Here is a 23,106-nt window from a genome sequence, read left to right as displayed (position 1 = left end):
CCTTGTCAGACAGGCCACTTCCTGCCTGAAACCTTGTCAGGTTTTTGCCTGCCAAATGAGTTCTGTTATACTCACAGACACCATTCAAACAGTTTTAGAAACTTTAGGGTGTTTTCTATCCATATGTAATAAGTATATGCATATTCTACTTACTGGGTAGGAGTGGTAACCAGATTAAATCGGGTATGTTTTTTATCCAGCCGTGAAAATACTGCCCCCTAGCCATAACAGGTTAACAGGAGGGGTGATGGGGGTTACTGGCGCACTGTTCTTCACTAGCCTATGAGCAGGGACAGGATGGTCTCTCACACATGGCTTTAGATTAATTCTATGAAGCGTTTTTACAGGCCCACCTTCTAAATGGCTCGAATGCATGTGTAGTACCCTGTACCTCGATCACTCTGTACACAGTAGGACCCCAAGCATCCTGAATATTGTTTCTACCCTTAGGTCTCTGGCGTTAGTAAACCAGCTGGCCGACATCAATGGGTGGACAGTACACTGTCTTTGTGAAGTTCAACACTCTCTGCTGCTTTTTGTTCTGTGTACTCTCAGGCTCTTTCACTTGCCTCGTTCAAACACTCCTGGTGAACAAGCAACCAGTCATGTTTCTTGTCGAGCACCTGCTCTTGACTTAACAAAGCATCAACAGGAAGGTGTGGATGGACCCCGAAAAGCAGGTAGTACAGCAAGTACCCAGTGGTGAGTTGGGCATCACATTGCAGGCATACACCAACTCTGGTAACTGCTCGGGCAACGGCGCTTCTTTTATGGAGGCAGTGTGAGCAGGAGATCATGAGCGTTCCATTAAACATGTCGCACTGAGCGGTCCCCTCGGGGTGATGGTGGGTCGTGCAGGTTTTCTTGACTCCATAAAGCTTACACAACTCGGCGAAATGTATCCCTCGGTCAGAGTGCAATCTCTCAGGCACCCAATACTTCATGAACCACTCCTTGAGAAGGACCTTAGCTGTAGTCTCCGCTTTCTGATCACGAATAGGGAACCCCTGAGTGAACTCAGTGAAAACATCCGTTACCACTAACACATTTTCACAACCATCAGACGCAGGTTCAAGGATGGTGAAATAAATCCACTACAACAACTTCAAGGGGCCGTGAAGCTAGGAAGGGTTTCATTGATGCCTGTATAATGGGCTGTGGCATCTTTGTCAAAATACATCTCTGGCATTACTTCACCCACTGCTCAACATCTTCATACATCCCAACCCAGAAACATCTCTGTCTAAGTAGGTTCCGTGTACGTTCTATCCCCTGGTGTCCCATGCAATCATGTACACTTTCAAGTACTGGTTCTTTCAAGCAAGCTGGCAATAGGAGCAGGTGACATTCACCTACATGGGTGTCCTCAATCACACAGTACAACAACCCACTTTGCTCTTTTACTCGATGCCACTGCTTCAGCGTGGATATATCTGGCTTAGTTAATCGTGACCTCTCCTTGTGAGTAGATTTTTTCTGTTTGTCCCAAAACTTCCTCAGCCCGCTGAGTGTAGGGTCATGAAACTCCGGTAACTCATCTTTTGAGTAACCAGGAAGTGTTGGTGAGTTACCCTGAGACTCACTACTATCAGCAGCCACCCTGGCTTCTGAGGCACAAATCTGTCTGATCTTACAGCACTTGGCTCCTGCTGTCACTAAGTCTGGTTCTAGAGCTGTCCCCTTTCGAATGACATTGCAAATTGGCACACAATCGTCATACTTGGCATGATCATTACCAGGCTCAAGCTCCCCTGCAAACGGCTGCCTAGAGGGCATCTGCAGCTGCACTGTAGCATCCCGGGCGGTACTTGACCTCGAAGTCAAACACTTCTAACTGAGCCACCCATCTTTTCTCGATGACACCTAACTTGACTGTGGCGAGGTGACACAGGGGGTTGTCGTCTGTTATCACAGTGATCTTAGAGCCCAAAAGATAACCTCGAAATTTCTCTGAAACAGCCCACTTGAGGGCGAGGAGCTCAAGTTTCATACTACTGTAGTATGCATTACGGAGCCTCCTGCTGGCATACGCTATTACTCTCTTTCAATCTCCTTGCTGCTGGTAGAGAACAGCACCTAATCCTAGGCCACTTGCATCTGTCTCTATATTGAAAGTTCGAGCAAAATCAGGATAACCTAACACAGGTGCAGTGGTAAGTTTCTCTTTCAACAGCTCAAAAGCAGCCTGGCACTCAGATGTCCATGAACCATCAAACAAGCATTTAGCTTTTGCAGGTCTATCTTCTCTGAGGCATGCATTGACTAGGTCATGGAGAGGGCCAGCCAGTTTGGAAAACCCCTTAATGAACCTCCTAAATTAACTACAGAAGCCAAGAAACGACCTCAGATCTTTGAGTGTACTGGAGACTAGCAACTGTTTTACAGAGGTGATCTTCTCTGGGTCTGCCCCCAATACCCTCTGCTGAGTAAACATACTTCTTGCTGAATGAAATGGCACTTCTCAAGCTTCACTTTCAACCCTGTCTCTTTCAGTCTCTTCAGAACTGTCTCAAGTCTCTCCAAGTGGTCCTGGAACGTCTGAGAGAACACGAGTATGTCATCCAAGTATACTAACAGTATCTAAAAGACTAGGTAACTCAAAGTAACTTGCATGAGTCGTTAAAACGTTGCAGGCCCATTACAAACCCCAAATGGCATCCTAAGATACTCCCATAGGACAAAAGGAGTTGTAAATGCAGTCTTGTGTCTGTCACGTTCTTGCAATGCAACCTGATGGTAACCACTAGCAAGATCAATAGTCAAAAATAACTTTGCAACGTGAAGGGCATCAAAACTTTTGTCGATGGGAGGCAAAGGAAAAGCATCACTTCTGGTTTTTGCATTCAGTCACCTACAGACAACACATAGACAGAGACTCCCATCACTCTTACGGACTAGGACCACAGGAGAAGCGTATGAGGTCACCTGGATGACACCCTTCTCCAGAAGCTTGATGATGTGCTCCCTAAACTCTTTGTACTGTGTAGGAGGAATGAGGCAGTAGGGCTGTGTTTCTGGTGTGTCATCGACCAAATTAATCTTGTGCTTGACTTTATCAGTTTAACCCAGGTCCTCATCCTGGAAAGCAAACACGTCTGAGTAACTGGCCAAAAGAGCAGCTAGCGGGGCTTGTTCTTCTTGTGTCCCACCAATGTGTAGGCTGTCCAATATCAACTGAATGTCACTGTCAGATGTTTGACCTTCTTTTCTATATCCATACAAATTATGCCAGCTGATTCATGATTTCGACTGGCTGAGAAACGCTTCCTGCCTGCCTGCCTGTCTCGTCCCGACTCCCATTACTATGGGACTGTTGGAGATCGAATTTGAATATCGAAACAATGTCGCAAATGTCGGAGACAGACAGCAAGGTTTATACAAATCTCTGCTGTTGTTAACTAAATGTTAGTCTAAAAGAAATGTGAGATAATGTCTAGATGCTTTTTATAGTGGAGATAAAGTTTGTAACTTGCCTGGCTGGGCTGATGAGACAGTGGATTGGCGCAGTCAGATGGAACAGAGCAAATAGGCATTTTAACATCATAGATTTAGTCGGTAGTAACTTGTGGAATAGACACCGGCTGGAATGTGTTGGAGATTTTCCAGTCATCTGATGATTCTCAGTACCTATACTGTTCTCTTTGAAGTAGAAAGAATAATCAATATAAGCTTAAATACTAGACATGTGTAAGCAGAACGAAGGCTAAGCCCATGTGAGTGTACAAAGCTAGATCAACATCGAATTGACCATTGGACATGTAAAAAACAGAACGTAAGCAGAATCTGTGTAGATGAGGCGAGGCAAGGTAAACTAACAAGACGTGACTGGTCTGGGCCATATCTGATATTGTGAAGGATACTAGGACACGCACATAGGTTAATCATACATAAGACAACGTCAGTCTGAACTTGTGAAGACCTTTGGACAGGAACATTAGCTAAGGGTTATGCATGTCATGCCACCAATAGAATCTATGCCCCAATGTCTGAGCCAATAAGAGGATGGTAAGACAACAAGATTTGGAAAATAGGGTGATGACGTTATGTAAGGGTAAGACTGTATAAAAACCAAGCACTAAGAATGAAGTTCATGAAACAACTGAATCTAACTCGGCTTTGTTGCTCTCTGTGATAAAGTCTAATTGAATTCACAAGCTCTGGTATCTGAGAAGTATTTGAGTCAATATTTTTCCACAACAAATGCACTTTTAACCAATCAGCGTTCAGGATTAGACCCACCCCTTGTATAAAATGATATAGACATGTTCGTGAACGAACACACAGACACCAAATGATATACAAATCAAATTGTATTAGTCACATGCGCCGAATCAACAGGTATAGACCTTACAAGCCCCGAACCAACAATGCAGTTGCAAAATAATAAAAAATAAATAAAACATTTAAGAATAAGAAATAAAAGTAACAAGTAATTAAAGAGCAGCAAATTAATGCAAAACAAATGTGTTTAGTTGAAAATCTAATTTATATTACAGGCACACTGAGATTGTCAAGTTTAAGTTCAGTTCTAATGCCTCACCACACACACGGGCGCACGTACACACACACACACACACATTGCTCAACACACTTCCTTATTAAACATTGGCTGGTGGCAGTGTTTTATTGTTGTCACAGTACATAGATATGTCTCTCCTGGTGAGTGACCGCTTGGTTCCACGCATATCACTATCAGGAACATTGGAGGGAGGGAGGGGGTTGTGGGGTATGAGAGGGAAGGAGAGCAAACACATCACTTTGAAAATGTGCCTCCAGAGCTAAACTTGATCAAAACACTAGACTACACACAGCAGTAGAAATTAGCTGCAGTACCAACAGCCACACAAAGGAACAATGACACATGATAGCACCAGGCTGAATTAGGCCCGTCTGCCACTGATCAGCAGTGCCCAAACACAAATCCATAAAGATCTTTCACAAATGAGAGACGCGCACACACACACACACACACGAAAAAACATGACAGCACACTGTGTGTGTGTGTGTGTGTGTGTGTGTGTGTGTGTGTGTATGTGTATGTATGTATGTATGTATGTATGTATATATATATATATATATATATATATATATATATATATACTGCTCAAAAAAATAAACGGAACACTTAAACAACACAATGTAACTGCAAGTCAATCACACTTCTGTGAAATCAAACTGTCCACTTAGGAAGCAACACTGATTGACAATAAATGTCACATGCTGTTGTGCAAATGGAATAGACAACAGGTGGAAATTATAGGCAATTAGCAAGACACCCCCAATAAAGGAGTGGTTCTGCAGGTGGTGACCACAGACCACTTCTCAGTTCCTATGCTCCCTGGCTGATGTTTTGGTCACTTTTGAATGCTGGCGGTGCTTTCACTCTAGTGGTAGCATGAGACGGATTCTACAACCCACACAAGTGGCTCAGGTAGTGCAGTTCATCCAGGATGGCACATCAATGCGAGCTGTGGCAAGAAGGTTTGCTGTGTCTGTCAGCGTAGTGTCCAGAGCATGGAGGCGCTACCAGGAGACATTCCAGTACATCAGGAGATGTGGAGGAGGCCGTAGGAGGGCAACAACCCAGCAACAGGACCGCTACCTCCGCCTTTGTGCAAGGAGGAACAGGAGGAGCACTGCCAGAGCCCTGCAAAATGACCTCCAGCAGGCCACAAATGTGCATGTGTCAGCTCAAACGGTCAGAAACAGACTCCATGAGGGTGGTATGAGGGCCCGACGTCCACAGGTGGGGGTTGTGCTTACAGCCCAACACCGTGCAGGACGTTTGGCATTTGCCAGAGAACACCAAGATTGGCAAATTCGCCACTGGCGCCCTGTGCTCTTCACAGATGAAAGCAGGTTCACACTGAGCACGTGACAGACGTGACTGAGTCTGGAGACGCCGTGGAGAACGTTCTGCTGCCTGCAACATCCTCCAGCATGACCGGTTTGGCGGTGGGTCAGTCATGGTGTGGGGTGGCATTTCTTTGGGGGGCCGCACAGCCCTCCATGTGCTCGCCAGAGGTAGCCTGACTGCCATTAGGTACCGAGATGAGATCCTCAGACCCCTTGTGAGACCATATGCTGGTGCGGTTGGCCCTGGGTTCCTCCTAATGCAAGACAATGCTAGACGTCATGTGGCTGGAGTGTCAGCAGTTCCTGCAAGAGGAAGGTATTGATGCTATGGACTGGCCCTCCCGTTCCCCAGACCTGAATCCAATTGAGCACATCTGGGACATCATGTCTCGCTCCATCCACCAACGCCACGTTGCACCACAGACTGTCCAGGAGTTGGCGGATGCTTTAGTCCAGGTCTGGGAGGAGATCCCTCAGGAGACCATCTGCCACCTCATCAGGAGCATGCCCAGGCGTTGTAGGGAGGTCATACAGGCACGTGGAGGCCACACACACTACTGAGCCTCATTTTGACTTGTTTTAAGGACATTACATCAAAGTTGGATAAGCCTGTAATGTGGTTTTCCAATTTAATTTTGAGTGTGACTCCAAATCCAGACCTCCATGGGTTGATAAATTGGATTTCCATTGATTATTTGTGTGTGATTTTGTTGTCAGCACATTCAACTATGTAAAGAAAAAAGTATTTAAGAAGATTATTTCATTCATTCAGATCTAGGATGTGTTATTTTAGTGTTCCCTTTATTTTTTTGAGCTATATATATATATATATATATATATATATATATATATATCACATTGAATCTAGTACTCTAAAGAAAACTTTATGCCACCTATGTACAGAGCATACATAGGTGGCATAAAAACTCTAAAGTTTTCTTTTCGAGACCAATTCCCAAACACATAAATAAAATGCTGATACATATGCTGATAACTGCTTCCGACATCAGTCTTAAAAATACATGAACAAAGTCCTGAGTAAGAAAGGCCTTGAACGCCTTCAGCACCAGCTTCAAACAGCTGAAAATACAACATTTTTGGTTATTGAAAAGATATTTCACAGCAGTTTAGATGGTACAATGACTATCTAGACATTACTTGTTTTGTCACAAACTGAAATGAGGCAAACTATATTAGAATTTTAGCAACCAGGAAATGGCAGAGTAATTTCTGCACATTGCACCTTTAAAAGTTTGTTTCAAAGTCTTGGAGACTTGTTGGGAGTTGTGTAACGGCTGAGCAGAGCTGAGGAGATGCAGGGTGACAGGGAACAGATTGACTCTGCCCGGGGCACACCCTCAGGTTAGACTGGGAAAAGAGATCACTCCCTCCCCCTGATGTTTAGGTGAAAGAGGCGGGGACACAGCTGTGTGTGTGTGTGTGTGTGTGTGTGTGTGTGTGTGTGTGTGTGTGTGTGTGTGTGTGTGACGCCAAGGCCCTACGGCTCAGAATCTGCTGTCGCTATGCAGCTGACATGTCTTAGCAAAAGAGTGACAGTCTCCGTGACTAATTTGACTCTGAATACTACGGGAGAAGATATTCTGGAAAGTTCGCCTCTACTTCAAAATGTACCTGCCAGCTTTTAAAACTAAGAAAGACATACAGCTGGAAATTACCCAAAGGCAGCAGCATAAAATAGCAGAAGCCAACTCAGTTTTAAATGCTTTTTCTATTGAGAAGACGTTAGATTTCTTCACCAACACAGTTGCCATGAATTTCACAGTACTAAAACATACTTTCAATGGGCACAGTCCCCTGTGGCTCCCTGCTACTGCCATGTACATGTCTCCTAACCAAGGCCAATGTGACAGGAAGCAGTTGTGCTTGCAGTGCTGTAACAATTTACACAACTAAATCATATAGTTTGTTTTGCATAGACAAACAATGCGTGATAGAGCACCCTGTAACCACTAAATGGCCCTGTGCTGTTGTGAGTACTGTGGGTGTGTTCCTTTGTCGCACACGTCAACACTTTATATTGCAGTCAATTACCACAGCCTTTCATGGTAAGACACACACACAGGATGGTGCAGAGAGAAGGGAGAGAACCGTCAAACCAGCACAAAGTGGAAAACACATTAATCTACTGTATATCCACCTCAGCATTAAGTCCTGAAAACATGGTCAATAAAAATTGACCTTGATGTAAATCTCATTAGCCTGAAGCAGAGCTCTTATCTGGAAGTCTAGATACAGTAATTCACTTTGTTTCATAGAGATACTTCAGATAAAGCCGTCTACGGGGAACAGTCAAAGAGAAGGAAACAGGAAACTCTCCCTCTTCTCCAAATTTCCATCTCACCTTCCTTTGGCATAGGGAAATGAACAAGCTGCTCCAAAAGGCATGATCAAAAATCCATAAAAGTCATCTGAGGGTGTAATGCAGTGCACCACCTCAAAGACATGGCCAAAATACTCCACAGTAGCAATTCACTATTCACGGTTCACCCACCACCCCCACTGCGTTGTTTTGTACCCAGTCAGCCCCTGCTATCACACCGAAACTCACAGAGCAAGCAGGTTGAGGGGATGTTTACAACCCGCTTTTTTCAGCCTCAAACGAACGGCTCTAATTACCGACGGTCTGTGGCGTGGCGCTGCACACACACAGACCCCCGAACCCAATAATTAAAAATGGATGTTACAGAGAGAGAGCAGACCTTGATGTGCAGGTGTAGTTGGTGTGACGGGGAGTTGCTCGCAGCAATAAGGAAACACTCTTTTAATGGCAGACAGACACAGCAGCCCCAGTGACACCTGGCTACATCACACTACAAAGCAGAACCACACCAAACCCTGTCAAGCAAGCCTAACCCCATGGTCCAATCCAGCCTCATACTCTACAAAATACTACAAAACCCCATACTCCCTCCCCTCATGTACCTCCATTACATGCCATAGGCCTACATATGAGTTACCAACACAACACCACTGCAGGGAGAGAGAAAAAACCTGTGTACAATCCAGAAAGACTGGCCGTTTGAGGATGTGGTCAATTCGTGTGTACTGAGAAGTTCACAAGGTCCTATTGAGAGCGTGGTCATTACGATGACACATACGTAGGCCTACATACAGCAGACCGCGGGCCAGGCTGACATCTTGTGAGAGAAAGGTGTAGTTGCATCCCTCTCCGTAAGGGAACCAAAGTCATCATTTGAAACGTGTAGTTGTTTCGTTTAAATGTTTCATTCGGCTCAGGAATAGCGAAGGATGCACCTGTTGAAAATGCACCTGTCGAAACCCGGTGCCGTTCAAATACTTTGAGGCTTCTTCTCTAAATTACTTTCAACATTTACTGCTTCAAATGGCCTTTCCATCACCATGGTCTTCAAACCTGACTAATTTAACCACCTTTGCACACGCCCCCAACCTCCTCAGTGATCCAATCGATTTTTACCGAAGGTCACGGGATTTCACCGTGGTACCACTAATGACTAGAAATCAGTTTCGGTAATTGTTGCTACTTTTTCGAGACCTAGGATAATGGAGGAGCGTTCAAGTCAGGTAAACTGAAATAGCATAACACCGTTTTTGTTTTAAAGCGTTGTTTATGAACATGACACCGATAACTTGCCATGGACGTGTCTCTAAAGCATTTCACTAGTTGCGGCCTTCATGTAATATGATGCACACACTGGACAATGGTGTGCAATTAATGCCTTTTGCAAGTGAAGTTCTCGAAATGTTGCTTGTTTCAGAGAAAACATTTGCTCATACAATTCAACACCCGTAGCCTACTTATTTGTCAGTATCAACCGAAGTGTTTCTAGTTGTAAATAAGAGCCGTTCTCGGGTATTATAAAGGTCGCAAAATGTTAACTTTGATTCAGTAGGATGGTTTGCAAAAACAGTTAATTGGTTAGTATTGATCTACAAGACCCACATGTCAAGTGCAGAGGCCTCTCCGTTGGATAACAAGAAAGCACATGTTCAAAATTTGACTATATATTGACAGATTAATAGTCTCACAACGACATGTCTTCATAGAGTAGATTGAAAAGATAAACGTCTCAATCCTTCTGTTCTAGCAGGTGTTGAACCCGGAGCGACTGAAGGCGCTGGAGATGTGGCTGCAGGAGACTGACGTCAAACTGACCCAGGTCAATGGCCAGAGGAAATATGGAGGTCCACCTGATGGTATGTATGATTGGAACCAAATGGCCTATGGTGCTGCAAATGCTCATGTTTTCAGTGGTAGGTATCAGACAGTTTGTTGTTGGGGTATCCAGTGGCGTAAAGTATTACTTAAGTCATTTTTGGGTGTATCTGTACTTTACTATATATATTTGACAACTTTTACTTCAATACATTCCTAAAGAAAATAATGTACTTCTTACTCCATACATTTTCCCTGACACCCAAAAGTACTCGTTACATTTATAATGCTTAGCAGGAAAGGAACATGGTCCAATTCATGCACTTATTAATTGAACATCCCTGGTCATCTCTACTTCCTCTGATCTGGTGGACTCACTAAACACAAATGCCTTGTATGTAAATAATGTTTGTGTGCCCCTGGCTATCCAAAAAAATATGAAAATTGTGCCTCTGGTTTGCTTAATATAAGGAATTTGACATTTATACATTTGATACTTAAGTATATTTTACCAATTACATTTACTTTTGATACTTTAGTATATTTAAACCAAATACTTTTAGACTTTCTCAGGTAGTATTTTACTGGGTTACCTTAATAGAAAATGACCCATGTAAAAGTATCTTTACTTTTAATCAAGTATGACAATTGGATACTTTTTTTCCACCACTGGAAGTATCTATTCTTCAATGTAAGAAGAACTGTAGCGTTGTGGATTAATATTGGCAAAATCTCTAAGATGATATGCCTACTCCATGTCCTACATAGCATGGCAATAGCCATTTTACCTAATCACTCCCTAACGACACACCTGTTGGTGATGAAGTGATCAGCTCACACATGGAGAACTTACTCATCTACAGTGAACAGACTGGCAAGCCAATTGGAATTAAGGCAAATTCACCAGAGGTGTATTTATTACTTAACCGTTCCAGAAGCAAACTAAAGCAAACAGTTTCTATTGAACATTCCGGTAGGTCCCTCACCATTCCATTTGCCTCCACTTAAGAAATGTTTTGCAACAGAATCCGCGTAATGAGTAAGTCCCTGGGCACCTCCGATGTTTGCAGATCTGTAAAGTGGAAAAAGTTCCACCATTACACTGCTTATACTTATCCATACCCTTCAGATCTGTAAACATCAAAAAGTTAGGGGAAAGGCTAGGGAGAGAAAATAACTTGCAAGTCAAAGCCAATCTAGTGAAGCCACTCCTGACTCCACTGCTCCCTCTGGTGGTTAGACTGGCTTGGCGCCCCCCCTGGGCCGGGCTGTGAGGTGTTCATCAGCCAGATCCCGCGGGATGTCTTTGAGGACCAGCTGATTCCGCTGTTCCGTGCCGTGGGCCCTCTCTGGGAGTTCCGCCTCATGATGAACTTCAGCGGACAGAACCGTGGCTTTGCCTACGCCAAGTACGACAGCCCTGCCTCGGCCGCTGCCGCCATCCGCTCGTTGCATGGCCGTGCCCTCGAGTCAGGGGCACGCCTCGGTGTACGGCGCAGCACGGAGAAACGTCAGCTCTGTCTTGGGGAGCTGCCCACCAGCACAAGGAGGGAGCAACTGCTGCAGGTCAGGAGGGTGGGGTGGGTGGTTCAGGTGGAGGGACTTGTGGGGTGGGAATGATGCATGTAGAAACAGAACATTACAAAAATCGCTGAATTTACAGTTTTCTAGACGTTTGGTCTGTGTAATTCTTGTGTCCCACCTGCAGGTGCTGCTGGACTTCTCTGAGGGGGTAGAGGGCGTGTCCCTGAGAGCAGGGCCTGGGGAACAGGGGATGTCTGCAGTGGTGGTCTATGCCTCCCACCATGCAGCTTCCATGGCCAAGAAGGTGCTGATTGAAGGTAGGCCAGGGTTCTCATGGAGATTCAGTGTACTGATCAGCGCACACAAAGCTTTCTGTTAGTAACTCTTACATTTGAAATGCTCCCATCTGACCTTCAATGTTTTCCGTCTGCCTTTCCACCCCTCTCTGCAGCCTTTAAAAAACGCTTCGGGCTGGCCATCACTTTGAAGTGGCAGTCCTCTTCTAGGCCCAAGCACGAAGAGCCTCCCAGACCCTCCAAAACCCCTCCTTCCTCTCCTCCCAAACCTCCTCGCTGCTCCCTCCTGGACAGCCCCCGGCCTCCCCTGCACCTCGCCCAGCGTCAGCTCCCTGCCTTCTCCCGGGCTGTGAGGGCGCCCTCTCCCATGGTGCACGCTGCTCCTGAATCCCCCAGGGGGGCGACCATGGTGCCTCCTGTGGATGCAGCAGCCCTGCTCCAGGGTGTGTGTGAGGTGTACGGGCAGGGGAAGCCCCTCTATGACCTGCAGTACCGCCACATGGGGCCTGACGGGTTCCTGTGCTTCAGCTACCGGGTGTATGTGCCGGGGCTGGCCACACCCTTCACTGGGATGGTGCAGACTCTGCCCGGCCCCACCCCTGGAGCCATACAGGAAGAGGCTCGCAGAGCTACAGCCCAGCAGGTCCTCAGCGCTCTGTACAGGGCCTGATGGTGTTGAAGCACAGATCCCCTACTTTGTTTTAATTATGAAAATACTTAAATGTTTTGCACTCTTTTATATTTAGTAAGTAGATGCATGATTTTACTTTTTTTTTGAACCACTTTTGCATGTTTCTGCACCATTTAATTGTTTCTCATTATAATAAAATGAGATTTGTCAAATGTCTAGCAGGTGTGTGGTATACATTTGAAATATGCTCAACTGAACTAAGTTAATCAAGCAAATATCAGATGAATCAGTTTATTGGTGGGCAACAGTGCCTCTGTCATACTATTGTCTTAAGTTCATTGTCCTTGAGGCTACGCAGGTGTCTGGGTAGTTGGCATGAAACCACTGCCTTTTTATTAAGACCATTAATGAGAGAGGCCTGGACGAGTGGAACGTGGAGGGCTTTGGGTGGTCAGCGGTGAGACCTGTTCGCCTGTGGTTAACTTTCTGGGTCTATCGGGTGATGAGCCGGGGTGCTGTTGTCAGGCATGACTTAGACGTCTGAGGTCCTTTTCTTGATTTCCTCTGCTAGTTCTGCTCTCATTTTCGTCAACCTGAGAACCAGACCAGAGAGAAACATGTTTGAGGGGTGGTGTTTTATTCAACCAGGAAAAGCCCATTTGAGACCCAGTGTCTCTTTTTCAAGGGAGACCTGGCCAAGGCAGCAACAATCAATACATTACATGATCTAGCCTAAAAAAAAAAGCATTTACACTCCCATCAATATTTTACATTCATTCCGTGGCACTAACATATGGATTGTAGACTATTCCATGCATCTGGTGCACAAGAAGAGAAGGCAGTCTTGCCAAATACTGTGAATGTCCTGGGGACTTTAAGTAGCATAACAGGTATGGTAACTGCTAATGGTGAAGGAGACCAGACAGAGGGAGTTTGGTGTGTGACTCTCGGCTGTGGACTGTTCGGAGTTTCACCACCCAGTCCTTGAGCTCCTGCTCCCCCAGGATCGCCGCTAGGGGGATCCCAGAGTCCTCACAGTGCTGCAGCTGGCTCAGCAGCTTGGGGTTCTTCTTAAACACACACGGTCATATCAGTACTATTAAACGGTTCCTCTTACGAATAGCCACTACCCACACAGCCTTTTCAGCAGTGGAAATTAACTACACGCACATCTCTCACTCACTGTAATCAATCTTAGATCGAACACACACCTTGATCCCGGCGTTCAGTCTGAGTGTCTCATTTAGGAGGTTCTTCTGTGCCGAGGCCACCATGACCTGAGTCTCTGTGGTGCACACCTTCTGCGCCAATGCCTGGGGGGCCAGACCCCAACACACCAGTCAGACACAGGCTCTCTCAGGCACTTATATCAGACAGTTTGATAATGCCCCGTCCCCTTTCCTTACCTCAGCCTTCTGCTCCATGATGGAGAAGACCCTCTCGATGCCGATGCTGACCCCCCACACACGGCACCTTCCTGCCCTTGGGGTCAAACATGCCCACCAGGCTGTCGTAGCGCCCGCCACACTGCCCACGCCCTCCTCTGCCTTGTCGCCGCCACATTGACCGGGCCGGTCTGAGTCAGAATGGCCTCATAGATCACTCCTGTGTAGTAGACCAACCCACGGGCCAGACTTAGGTCAAACACCACCTGGGGGAGGAGAGAGAGGACAGATTGGGAGGAGGCGGGAGGAAGGAACACGAGATTAATGATATGGCAAAAGGACTGCAACCTTTCCGGCTAATTTCAGCTGATCATATGTGTATAACCGCTGACCCCCAAAACTATGTATGTTAAACTAAATGCCTCTACAGAGTAAGCTGTTGATGGACAGATTACCTCAGTCATATATCACCTTGGTCACCAGACAACCTCTCACCTTGTCCGTGACCTGGAAGAGCTGCTTCATGTCAGTGAGGCCGGCACACGCCTGCTTGCTCTGCGACATCTTAGCGTCCTGCAGCAGGCGCTCAGCTAGGTCCATTCCCCCTGGAACACACACACCAACCAGACAAGTTCAGACAGGGGAAAGGTCAAAGGTCAGTCTGCGTGTGTGATCTGTCCTCACCCTGCATACTGACATATTGTCCAATCTGATCAGCTGCCTCCTCAGACAGACCCTTCTCATTCACCATCTCTTTACATCCTCCCATGACATCTTTAGAGAGAGAATAAAGAAACATTTTATCCTAATCAACTTGTTTTGCATATTAAAATATTGCTCAGGTTTATTGTTTAAGCATTCCATTTCCTTAACCACATAAGAGTTGGGATGAGTGCGGTGGGTTTACCTTGTCCAGTTTGTCCACTGTGGAGCAGATGGTATGGAACTTGTCATCTGGAACACCACACACTGCAAACATCCCATCTAGAATACGTCTGTCGTTCACCTGCACAGATAGGATATTATGGTGGGGAGGAGAGTTAGGAAGAGTACGTCCACAAATACACACCTTTCATGAGTTCCTTGCTTCAGATTGCATCTCAAGATGTTTGACCGTGGATGCGTTTCTGACCTACCTTGATGCGGAAGTCTCCCAGCTCCAGCTCACTCAGGATCTCGTGGACAATCTTCAGGCACTCAGCGTCTGGGATCATGGGGTCGTACTGGCCTGCAGTGTCAAAATCCTGGGAGGGGGAGAGACGCACACAGAGAGCTAGAAAATGGGTAATGTGTTTCCACAAACACCTGGATGTAGCAGAAACCAAGAACTATTCCAATGTTAAAGTTGAAAGTCTAACACCAGGGTTTGCGTTTCACCCAATAACTTGATCGCTCGGATGCTTACACACTGATAGAACTCCCTGTAGCGGCCGCGGGTCATGGCAGGGTTGTCACGGCGATAGACCTTGGCGACGTGGTAGCGCTTGATGTTGGTGATCTTGTTCATGGCCAGGTAACGGGCGAAGGGCACCTGGGAGGGGGCGGGGTCAAGGACTAGTAGACACCTGATTGGCTCACAACGTGGATAAAACCCATAAAGGGATATACAGCTGGTTTGCTTTAGAGGCATGACTATGAAAAATGTGGGGAATTAATTTACCAATCTGCAAGCTATCCCACTTAACAATGTATGCATCAGGACTAATACAAGGATACAGTGAGATCATATCTAAGGGACAGCAGCTCTCCTCCTTGGTCCTTCAGGTCGTAGATGAGCTTAGAGTCCTCCCCGTACTTTCCCCGTCAACGTTTCCTACAAAATCACAGATGGGAGGAAATGGTCAACCTAAGTATATTATGTATTACAAATCGAGGGGCTAGTTCATCTCTTTCTATTCTTCGTCAATGGTGTGTTTTGTGTGTGTATTTGCCACGCACACACACCTTCAGCTCAAAGACGGGCGTGTTGATGGTCTTGGCTCCGTGGCGTTTGAAACAGCGAATGATGGTGTTGAAGACTCTCTCTCTGATGGCCATCTGCTTAGGGTTATAGTCCCTGGTGCCCTGAGAGAGAGAGGGAGATGAAGAGATGGGAGGGCGAGAGAGAAAAAGAGTGCATAAGCAATACATCACCTAGTGATTTGGACTTTCAATAAAGACAAGTAGTAAACATATTACACAACAAGTTCTCTTAATGATCATCCACTGCCTGTGAGGTGCACTCTCCATGGTGGCAGTCTATACCTTAGCAGTCTTGAGCGTGAATTGGTGTTTGCCTTCATCTCCTCCAATCTGAGCCTTCAGCTTTAACAATTTGGCCACTTCCTCATCGATCTAGGAAAGAAAACAAACAAACAAGGTTAAAAAAAATCAGTGTTCACCAGGACCTTGAACCGATTCTCCCCATTCCACCCTCCAGAATATGGGTCTTACCTGAGACCCAGTCATCCCAGAAAGGGTGCGTAGAGAGCGGACACACAATCGAGACCGACGGCCCGCCAACCCCGCACACAGACGCAGGGATGCCATACCCAGGCTATTCATCGCAGCAGGAAAAAGCAACCAAAAAACAACAACCAAAAATGGCCGTTCAGGAGTGCGGCATCACATCAGCAGTACAGTCCAATAGAAAAAAAAGGTCTACCAAGCCAGGTGAGGGGTTATCCAATTCAAAAGCAGGGTTATCCAGGAATATCCAGTGGACGTGTTTGGATCCCAAGCAGTGACATGTGGAGGAGGTAGATGATGATGGACGTAGATTTGGCCCCAGCAGGGTGGTTGGCATCGAGCAGGAAGAACAGGAGAAAAGTGGTGAGCAACCCTATCACTAGGGAGGAGGGCAGGCATGACGCATCATCACAACACGCGAGGACTTTATCCTATCCCAGGAATACCTGGGATAGGATAAAGTAATCCTTCTAACCCCCCCCCCCCCTTAAAATATTTAGATGCACTATTGTAAAGTGGTTGTTCCACTGGATATTATAAGGTGAATGCACCAATTTGTAAGTCGCTCTGGATAAGAGCGTCTGCTAAATGACTTAAATGTAAATGTAAATGACAAAACATGAGAGGCAGGGGTCAATCAAACCAACAAGCCTAATCACAGCCCAGAATCAAACCAACTAACTGGCCTATCACAGCCCAGAGACATGGGTGGGCGCAGGACTTAACTGACCCCTGGAATCAGAACTAGGCCTATCTCTGGACCGGACAAGCACTGGGCCGTGTTCACCAGGAACAAATCAGGATATAAAAACTAAATAATTAAACTGTGTGACCTACTGAACACGACCTGACCCTGGCCTGGTGATGTAGGAAGGTCTGAAAAGTCAGTGAGCTCCAGCCCTTTGGCATTCAGACACAGGTAAATTAAAAACATATAGAAACACAGAGAAAGAGGCAGAGAGAAACGGTTAGGGAGAGGTAGAGAGAACTATACAGTTGAGGATAGAGAGACTAAAGGTGGAGACAGACTCAGTGCAATAATCTCAACATTCTGCCATTGAAAGGAACTATGTATTCAAACAGGCTGGAAAACAAATGTACAACGATTGACCAGCCCACTAACAATTGCGCATGTTATGACAGCTATCTTGCTAATTATGCCAAATAACAGGGAGATTGCATCATCAGCTGTGATGCCTGACAGCTATTTTTTGCTGAATAATTTGGGTCACTATTATTAGCTACCTTAGCCACGTGCTTCAGAATATAATTCATTATTTACTTCGCAATGGCCATGACATGAATGCCAATTCTGATTGAGCTAACGCTAGCTAGCTATTTTGCGATTCATTCATCTGATAGAGAACCGTCGAAGCCGGTGTTGTGGCACTGCTACCGCTAGTTTATCGCATATGGCACGAGAGTCTATGTTTCCACCAATTGTCAATAAAACTGAACGTCGTGAATACTGACCTGCTCTTTGCTTGCTTTCTCTGTCTTTAGGTTCCGCACGACTTCTCCTTGTGTTTTAATTGCACCTTGTATCTACGCTTTATCGGCCATGGTGTTGTATCTAATGTCAACGTAACTAGAAGAGATATGTATGTGCTACTGCTGCTAACTCTTCATCGAAGACCGAAACTGAGATCCGATGATCTACCTACACGTACCACACAGTCGCAGTATATTCAAGACGGCGTTTGTCAGAGCGTGATGAAACAATGTAGCAATTTAGCGCTAGTAAGTAGTACATACCAGATACATTATAACAACCATGTTTTAGCAGAAAGACATGGAATGAAACGAAGGCACGCGCAATAAAAAGGTGCAAGGAGTTTCATACTTCCTACACTGACTATTAACTTTATTTTGTACTGAACTATAACGCTCAGATATTATACAGTATAACTAGTGTGTTTTTCACTGAGACTATATGTAGGGGATGTAGCTCAGTGGTAGAGCGCATGCTTTGCATGTATGAGGCCCCGGGTTCAATCCCCGGCATCTCCACACCTTTTGACAAAGATCTGTTTTCTGGTGTTAAAATTGTATTTAGCGGATGAAGTTGACTATAATGCACCATATACCCGGATATATGAAGAAATTTGTAGTTTGCTTACTGTTGGTTTTTTACATTAAGCTGTTGAATTTAATTGCACCGTTTACACTGTATCCTGTGCATATGACCAATCAACTTTAATTGGATTTTATTTTGTAACATTGTCACGACCATTTTATTATGTGATAGTCAAGGATTTGTGCTGCACTTATTCTTATGAACAAATGCCAACAGACAGTCTGATGTTGAGTTGTCTAGTCTCAGCTTTCTGCATGTGCTCACTGAGAATGTTTTGTAAACAAACATCAGTGTTTTGGTGTGAAACTTGATATATTTTATTATTTAGAATGTCTCTCTGAAGGCATGAACAAGTCTGCTTAGGTTACACTTGTAATGTGTAGATTGTCAGCAATATAATACCCTATTTTAGCCACACACACACACTTCTCAACTCTGGCAGTGGTGTCTGTGCAACATCTAATGTTTATGCTCCCTTTAGACATTGAGTTAACAGGGGAATGTTGGAGGCACAGTAGTCACATTGTGACCTGCAGTACCCAGCTAACTGCAGGACCTGCATAGTCACAGTATGAATCTGTATTGTCCTCCAAGTTAAATATGGAGTTGGCCTCACTTGATGCCAGTTACTGTAAGTCTAATGCCAGTTGTCCTAGACATGATATCAGTCTTTTTCAGCACTGAGTTTCCAGACTGTTTGCCAGTGTACCATACTAGTTTTACTTTAATTTAATTAAAGAGCCTCTACAGTGAAAAATGAAATCAATCAGATTGTGTCAGTTGATGATCTGGTGATTTCAACAACCTTCCCAACCCTGTTCTTGTCATTTGAGCATACTGGCATCATGCAATGAACACCTTCTAGAACTATAGGTATGTGACAGCATGTTACAATTAGCGCAGTGAGATCTTTAATTTTTTTAATTAAGATTATTATTATTAAAAAATGTTTTGTCATAATGGCACCGAAGGAGATGGCCGCCGTTTTTTTACGATCCCATAACCAATTGTGCTATTGTTCACGTTATTTGTAAGTTATTTTGTACATAATGTTTCTACCACCGTGTCTTATGACCGAAAACAGCTTCTTGATATCAGGGCAGCGATTACTCACCCCGTACTGGAGGAATTCTTCTTCTTCAACGAGTCGGACGGGAGGGATTTACTCCAGACACCCGACAAGGCCCACATCCCCGTTATTCGTAGGAGGAAAAGATGGAGATATCGTGGACGACGGTCCGGGTGCCTTGCAAGGATTCGTCGCCGAGAGGGTAATCTACCTTTACCATCGGTCCAATTAGCCAACATACAATCAATCAATAAAAAAATAGACGAACTACGAGCACGTTTATCCTACCAACGGGACATTAAAAACTGTAATATCTTATGTTTCACTGAGTCGTGGCTGAACGACGACATGATTAACATACAGCTGGCGGGTTTAAGCTTTTTTGGCAGGATAGAACAGTGATCTCTGGTAAGACAAGGGGCGGAGGGCCTATGTATATTTGTAAACAACAGCTGTTGCACGAAATCCAAGGAAGTCTCCAGGTTTTGCTCGCCTGAGGTAGAGTATCTCATGATAAGCTGTAGAACACAGTATTTACCAAGAGAGTTTACATCTATATTTTTCATAGCTGTCTATATACCACCACAGACCAATGCTGGCACTAAGACTGCACTCAATGAGCTGTATACCAGGACGTGTACTCTGAGCATGCCCTGACCAACTGGCCATTAGCAAACAGAAAAAACGCTCCATTACTTCTATGCTTGCTTCGAGGCAAGTAACACTGAAACATGCATGAGAGGACCAGCTGTTCCGGACGACTGTGTGATCACGCTCTCCGTAGCCGATGTGAGTAAGACCTTTAAGCAGGTCAACATTCACAAGGCCGCAGGGCCAGACGGATTACCAGGACGTGTACTCTGAGCATGCCCTGACCAACTGGCAAGTGTCTTCACTGACATTTTCAACCTGTCCCTGGCTGTAGTCTGTAATACCAACATGAAGTGCTTTGAAAGGCTGGTCATGGCTCACATCAACAGAAACCCTAGACTCACTCCAATTTGCATACAGCCCCAACAGATCCACAGATGATGCAATCTCTATTGCACTCAACACTGCCCTTTCCCACCTGGACAAAAGGAACGCCTATTTGAGAATGATATTCATTGACTACAGCTCAGCGTTCAACACCATAGTGCCCTCAAAGATAATCACTAAGTTAAGGACCCTGAGACTAAACACCTCCCTCTGCAAGTGGATCCTGGACTTCCTGATGGGCCACCCCCAGGTGGTAAGGGTAGGGAACAACACATCCGCCACGCTGATCCTCAACACAGGGGCCCCTCAGGGGTGCATGCTCAGTCCCCTCCTGTACTCCCTGTTCACTCAGACTGCATGGCTAGGCACGACTCCAACACCATCATCAAGTTTGCCAATGATACAACAGTGGTAGGTCTGATCACCGACAACGATGAAACAGCCTATAGGGAGGAGGTCATTATTGTGGACTACAGGAAAAGGAGGACCGAGCACGCCCCCATTCTCATCGACGGGGCTGTAGTGGAACAGGTTGAGAGCTTCAAGTTCCTTGGTGTCCACATCACCAACAAAATATCATGGTCCAAACACACTAAGACAGTCGTGAAGAGGGCACGACAAAGCCTATTCCCCCTCAGGTGACTGAAAAGATTTGGCATGGGTCCTCAGATCCTCAAAAGGTTCTACAGCTGCACCATTGAGAGCATCCTGACTGGTTGCATCATGGTATGGCAACTGCTCATCCTCTGACTGCAAGGCACTACAGAGGGTAGTGCGTATGGCCCAGTACATCACTGGGGCCAAGCTTCCTGCCATCCAGGACCTCTATATCAGGCGGTGTTAGAGGAAGGCCCTAGAAATTGTCAAAGACTCCAGCCACCCTAGTCATAGACTGTTCTCTCTGGTACCGCACGGCAAGCGGTACCGGAGCGCTAAGTCGAGGTCCAAAAGGCTTCTTAATAGCTTCTACCCCAAGCCATAAGACTCCTGAACAACTAATCAAAGGGCTACCCAGACCCCTCTTTTACGCTGCTGCTACTCTCTGTTTATAATCTATACATAGTCACTTTAACTCTACCTACATGTACATATTACCTCAATTACCTCGACTAACCGGTGCCCCCGCACCTTGGCTCTGTACCAGTACCGCATGTATATAGCTTCGCTTGTTATTTTTCTGCTGCTGTTTAATTATTTGTTACTTTTATTTTCTATTTTCTACTCATCTATTTTTTACTTAACACTTATTTTTATTTTTGTAAAGCATTGTTGGTTAAGGGCTTGTAAATAAGCATTTCACTGTAAGGCCTTCTACACCTGTTGTATTCGGCGCATGTGACAAATACAATTTGATCTGAACTCATGTATCCTCCATGTTCGATAGTGTAAAAAACCAGGACATCTGAAAGATGTCAGTTGTGAGGTATGCTACATGTTGAGTGAAAAACAAAAACTACATGCAATGCTGAGTGCCCAAAAAGTGTCTCAGTTGCCTAGGGAGCCACAAGTTCAGCCCCACAATTGGGGCATTCGCAGACTGCCAGACACACAACCCCATTCACACATTAAACCTTATACCCCCTTGCCTGTTTCAGGGGTCCAAAAATACAGCCTCCATGAATTGACCATCTCCCCCTTCAGCACATCACCTTTGACCCCGCCCAACCACCACATACACCTATGGTCGGCCCCGTTGTCAAGACAGCAGGGTGAACTATTTTACTATATTTTTTTAGTTTGGCAGCCAACTCTATAGATTAAAGGAATTTGAATATTGTCAGTGGAGTTAAACCACAGACTAATGGGGTGACGTTGGGGATGTTGTGTTGAGTGGTTGAGGTTCAGAATGAGGGGTTTAAACAAAGAGTGGTGGTGATAATTTTGCTGTTCGATCTGCATTTTATCCCTTTTTGTCTCTGCTTTGACAGGTTATGGTAAAAAATCAGGGGGATCAAGTTTCCTTGTAAAAAAAAGGAAGTCCTATCTATGCATGTTTTTTCCATCATACCTTTTCCCATGAGATAGAGAGAATGAATGAGAAAGAGAGAGACGGTGCATCTCTACTGGTGCATCTGGAAAAGTACTCTGTTCTCTAGCCGTCCTCTCCTGCATTGTCACTTAGATTTGCTTACTTTCGTCTACTTTGTAGCTCAGTTGGTAGAGCATGGTGCTTGTAATGCCACGGTAGTGGGTTTGATTCCTGGAACACCCATATGCGTGCATGCATGACTGTAAGTCGCTTTGGATAAAAGCGTCTGGTATATATTATTTCTCTCTTACTGTTTGGTGATTGTCTTTGGAATTGTCTGTCTTAATCAGTATTATTTCCAGAAGGAGGTCAGTTGGCTTCAATAATACCCCTGTAGAGGGCAAGAGAGAGTGAGTGAGAGAGAAATAGAGAGACAGAGAGCCAACGAGCGAAATAGAGAGCTAGATCTGTTCAAATCTTTGTCTTTAATTTTTTTAATCCTGTCGTTAAGAGGATTTCAGCAAAATGTTACTAACCCCCCCCCCACACACACAGTCAAACATGTGGACACACACACACACACACACACACACACACACACACACACACACACACACACACACACACACACACACACACACACAATCTACGCTGCCTCATTCTCACTAATCCAACAGGGAGAGGCTTTAGTTACACATACAATACATTTTTATACGC

General features: G+C 45.2%; 1 protein-coding gene, 1 non-coding gene and 1 pseudogene across 3 annotated transcripts; 2 read left to right on the top strand and 1 right to left on the bottom strand.

The window, feature by feature from the left end:
• Positions 1–9,035: 9,035 nt before the first annotated feature.
• Positions 9,036–12,675, top strand: dnd1 (DND microRNA-mediated repression inhibitor 1). Of its 2 annotated transcripts, none has more exons than XM_014199425.2 (5): positions 9,036–9,420; positions 9,945–10,053; positions 11,253–11,578; positions 11,721–11,853; positions 11,988–12,675. In XM_014199425.2, exons 1-5 carry the CDS (start codon positions 9,400–9,402, stop codon positions 12,500–12,502), a joined length of 1,104 nt encoding a protein of 367 aa, XP_014054900.1. In that variant the 5' UTR covers positions 9,036–9,399; the 3' UTR covers positions 12,503–12,675.
• Positions 12,674–18,094, bottom strand: LOC106604698 (histidine--tRNA ligase, cytoplasmic-like; annotated as a pseudogene).
• Positions 18,095–18,234: 140 nt separating this feature from the next.
• On the top strand, positions 18,235–18,306 carry trnaa-ugc (transfer RNA alanine (anticodon UGC)). The gene has a single exon. It is a non-coding gene; the product is annotated as a tRNA-Ala (tRNA).
• The last annotated feature ends 4,800 nt before the right edge of the window (positions 18,307–23,106 follow it).

The sequence above is a fragment of the Salmo salar genome, chromosome ssa05 (genome assembly GCF_905237065.1).
Source record: "Salmo salar chromosome ssa05, Ssal_v3.1, whole genome shotgun sequence".
Taxonomy (NCBI): domain Eukaryota; kingdom Metazoa; phylum Chordata; class Actinopteri; order Salmoniformes; family Salmonidae; genus Salmo; species Salmo salar.
Note: the sequence above shows the minus strand (reverse complement) of the source record. Positions and strands in the feature narration are given on the sequence as shown.

Excerpts from the sequence above, each read along its gene's own strand:
- dnd1 (XM_014199425.2), top strand. The coding sequence starts at position 9,400 with ATGGAGGAGCGTTCAAGTCAG. Across the intron at positions 10,054-11,252 it reads ATATGGAGGTCCACCTGATG|ACTGGCTTGGCGCCCCCCCT; the intron begins GTATGTATGATT and ends TCTGGTGGTTAG. Across the intron at positions 11,854-11,987 it reads CAAGAAGGTGCTGATTGAAG|CCTTTAAAAAACGCTTCGGG; the intron begins GTAGGCCAGGGT and ends CCCTCTCTGCAG.